Source organism: Apis dorsata, unplaced genomic scaffold (assembly GCF_000469605.1).
Source record: "Apis dorsata unplaced genomic scaffold, Apis dorsata 1.3 scaffold_499, whole genome shotgun sequence".
NCBI classification, from domain to species: domain Eukaryota; kingdom Metazoa; phylum Arthropoda; class Insecta; order Hymenoptera; family Apidae; genus Apis; species Apis dorsata.
The window spans coordinates 114,682-116,721 of NW_006263730.1; the positions used below are offsets into that span (position 1 = coordinate 114,682).

Consider the following 2,040-nt stretch of genomic DNA (forward strand, 5'->3'; position numbering starts at 1 on the left):
AATATATATTTGCCAATATTTCATTCACGGGTACCTTTTATGAGATTGCATTTAATCTCATTTTAATTGACATAACCATGAATTATCCTTTTGCAACACCAACCAATGCTGGTCTTACTACTCGTTCATGTAATTTATAACCCAATTTAGATACAACTACAATTGTTCCTGGTTCTTTACCTTCAACTTCCTATGTCAAAATATGTTTTTTATTATTATTGTTATTTATTTAATACATTATTGTTCACATAAATAAAAAAGAAGAAATTTACCTGTTGAAATAATGCTTCATGTTGATTAGGATCAAACTTTTCATTCAGTGGATTTAATGAAATTAAACCATGTTTTTTAAATACCTATATAAACATAATTTAAAGTAATAAATATAATAATGTTTTATTAAATTTGTTATTGAAAATTATGAAAATAGTTGAATTTTTTTTAATTACTTTATGTAACTGTGCTTCTGTCATTTTTAAACCTTCATATAATGTTTTTAAATGTGGATTTTTTTCTGTGAGTTCATTTTTAGGTACACTTTCTGTAGCTTTGCCTAAAATGTCTGCTACTTCTAAGAGATCCTTACAAAAACCTTGAATACCAAACATTTTTGCATCTTGAATTTGTTTGTTTAATCTAACTCTAAGATTTTCTCCATCAGCAAGTGCTCTTTTATATTTGTCTTCTAATTCATTTTTATGATTTTTAAGATCCATTAATTCCTTATTAATAAGTTCAATGTCTGCTTTTAATTTCCTTTCATTTTCTGTAAGTTCCAATACTGGTTCTCCACTTTCTGACTTCTGTTCTTCTGTAATTGTACTATACTCTTGTCTTTGCCAAGAAACATGTGATGGTTGAATTAACCTTTAAATCATCAAAAAAAATTTGTAAGACATTATGTTTTTTCTTTTCTTTAAAAAATAAATAAAAAAAAATTAATATTTTTATTATTTATTTAATAATATTTGTTATTTTAGAAAATTATTAAAAACTTATATTAAGAATATGTACAAATAACTACATAAGGTTTTATTTAAATCTTTAACAATTTTGAAAATATAATCATCTTTATTAAATATATTACAATTTTATTTAAAAAATTACTACGATAATAAAATAATAAATAAACATTATTTAACATTCTAACCTCTAGATGTACCTTGCAATATAAATACAAGTTACATATTTTAACAATATAATAAACTACGAAATATAGAATCTTACCTAAGTAAAATATTTTTATTTATATTGTGCAAACTATCAATCGTGACACGAGTAAATCTCGTTGCAACCGGTACCACAAATGATGCCATAGTTCTTAATTTCATAAAAATTGGTGAATGATGAAATACAGCGATCCTCGTGCATTCTCAGTGGTTCTCAAACATTTCTTGCAACATAAGAATCGCGATAAGAAATTTTAACCATCATATATTTCGATATATTACGTAAAACATGATATTATATATCAATTTTCTAATTATACTCGTTTAAAAAGTTCGTGTAAATTTTAAGATTATAAATTAAATTCATTTTCATTAACAATTATTACAATTTAATCATATTTTTAATATTTTATTGGAATGAAGTTGTACAATACAATGAAAACTGTTTGTGACCGTAACTCTCGTGATTCTATAAGTTCTTTTAATACTTGCATATGTTTTATTTACAAAAATTGAAACTATTATTCAACATGTTAAAGAAGTACGAGATTTCAAACAGCAAAATGTTTAGAAAATAATTCAATTCTAAAACAAGCTAAAAAATTTTTTTTCATCCTTTAACACGTGATATTCTAAACCGCATAGCATTAAAAATTTATTATTTGAATAATAAGCTTAATTGCTTTTACGTCTCGTAGAGATAATTTGTAATACTGTAAGTTGTTAATTTCTTACAGTGATAATGGTTTGCAATATATATTGTGTTAGCAGTTATAAATAAGAACAATTTAATTTTTCAAACTTACATAGATTTCTCAAAATATTTTTCACGTTATTTAAAGTTGTATTTTTATTTTTTATTTTTTTTTTT

At 23.2% G+C, this 2,040-nt stretch overlaps 1 protein-coding gene across 1 annotated transcript; it reads right to left on the minus strand.

Annotated features, from left to right (window-relative positions):
* Positions 1-60: 60 nt before the first annotated feature.
* On the minus strand, positions 61-2,034 carry LOC102673959 (grpE protein homolog, mitochondrial). The gene is made up of 4 exons (XM_006620255.2): positions 1,228-2,034; positions 450-867; positions 273-356; positions 61-190 (listed from the first exon to the last, which is right to left on the minus strand). The coding sequence occupies exons 1-4, from the start codon at positions 1,329-1,331 to the stop codon at positions 83-85; spliced, it is 714 nt and encodes a 237-aa protein (XP_006620318.1). The 5' UTR covers positions 1,332-2,034; the 3' UTR covers positions 61-82.
* Positions 2,035-2,040: the final 6 nt, after the last annotated feature.

Bases quoted from the DNA above. Each gene is read 5' to 3' on its own strand.
- LOC102673959 (XM_006620255.2), bottom strand. From the start codon at position 1,331: ATGAAATTAAGAACTATGGCATCATTTGTGGTACCGGTTGCAACGAGA. The intron at 868-1,227 runs GTAAGATTCTAT...GATGATTTAAAG, and splicing joins AATAAAAATATTTTACTTAG to GTTAATTCAACCATCACATG. The intron at 191-272 runs GTAAATTTCTTC...ATTTTGACATAG, and splicing joins ATGAAGCATTATTTCAACAG to GAAGTTGAAGGTAAAGAACC.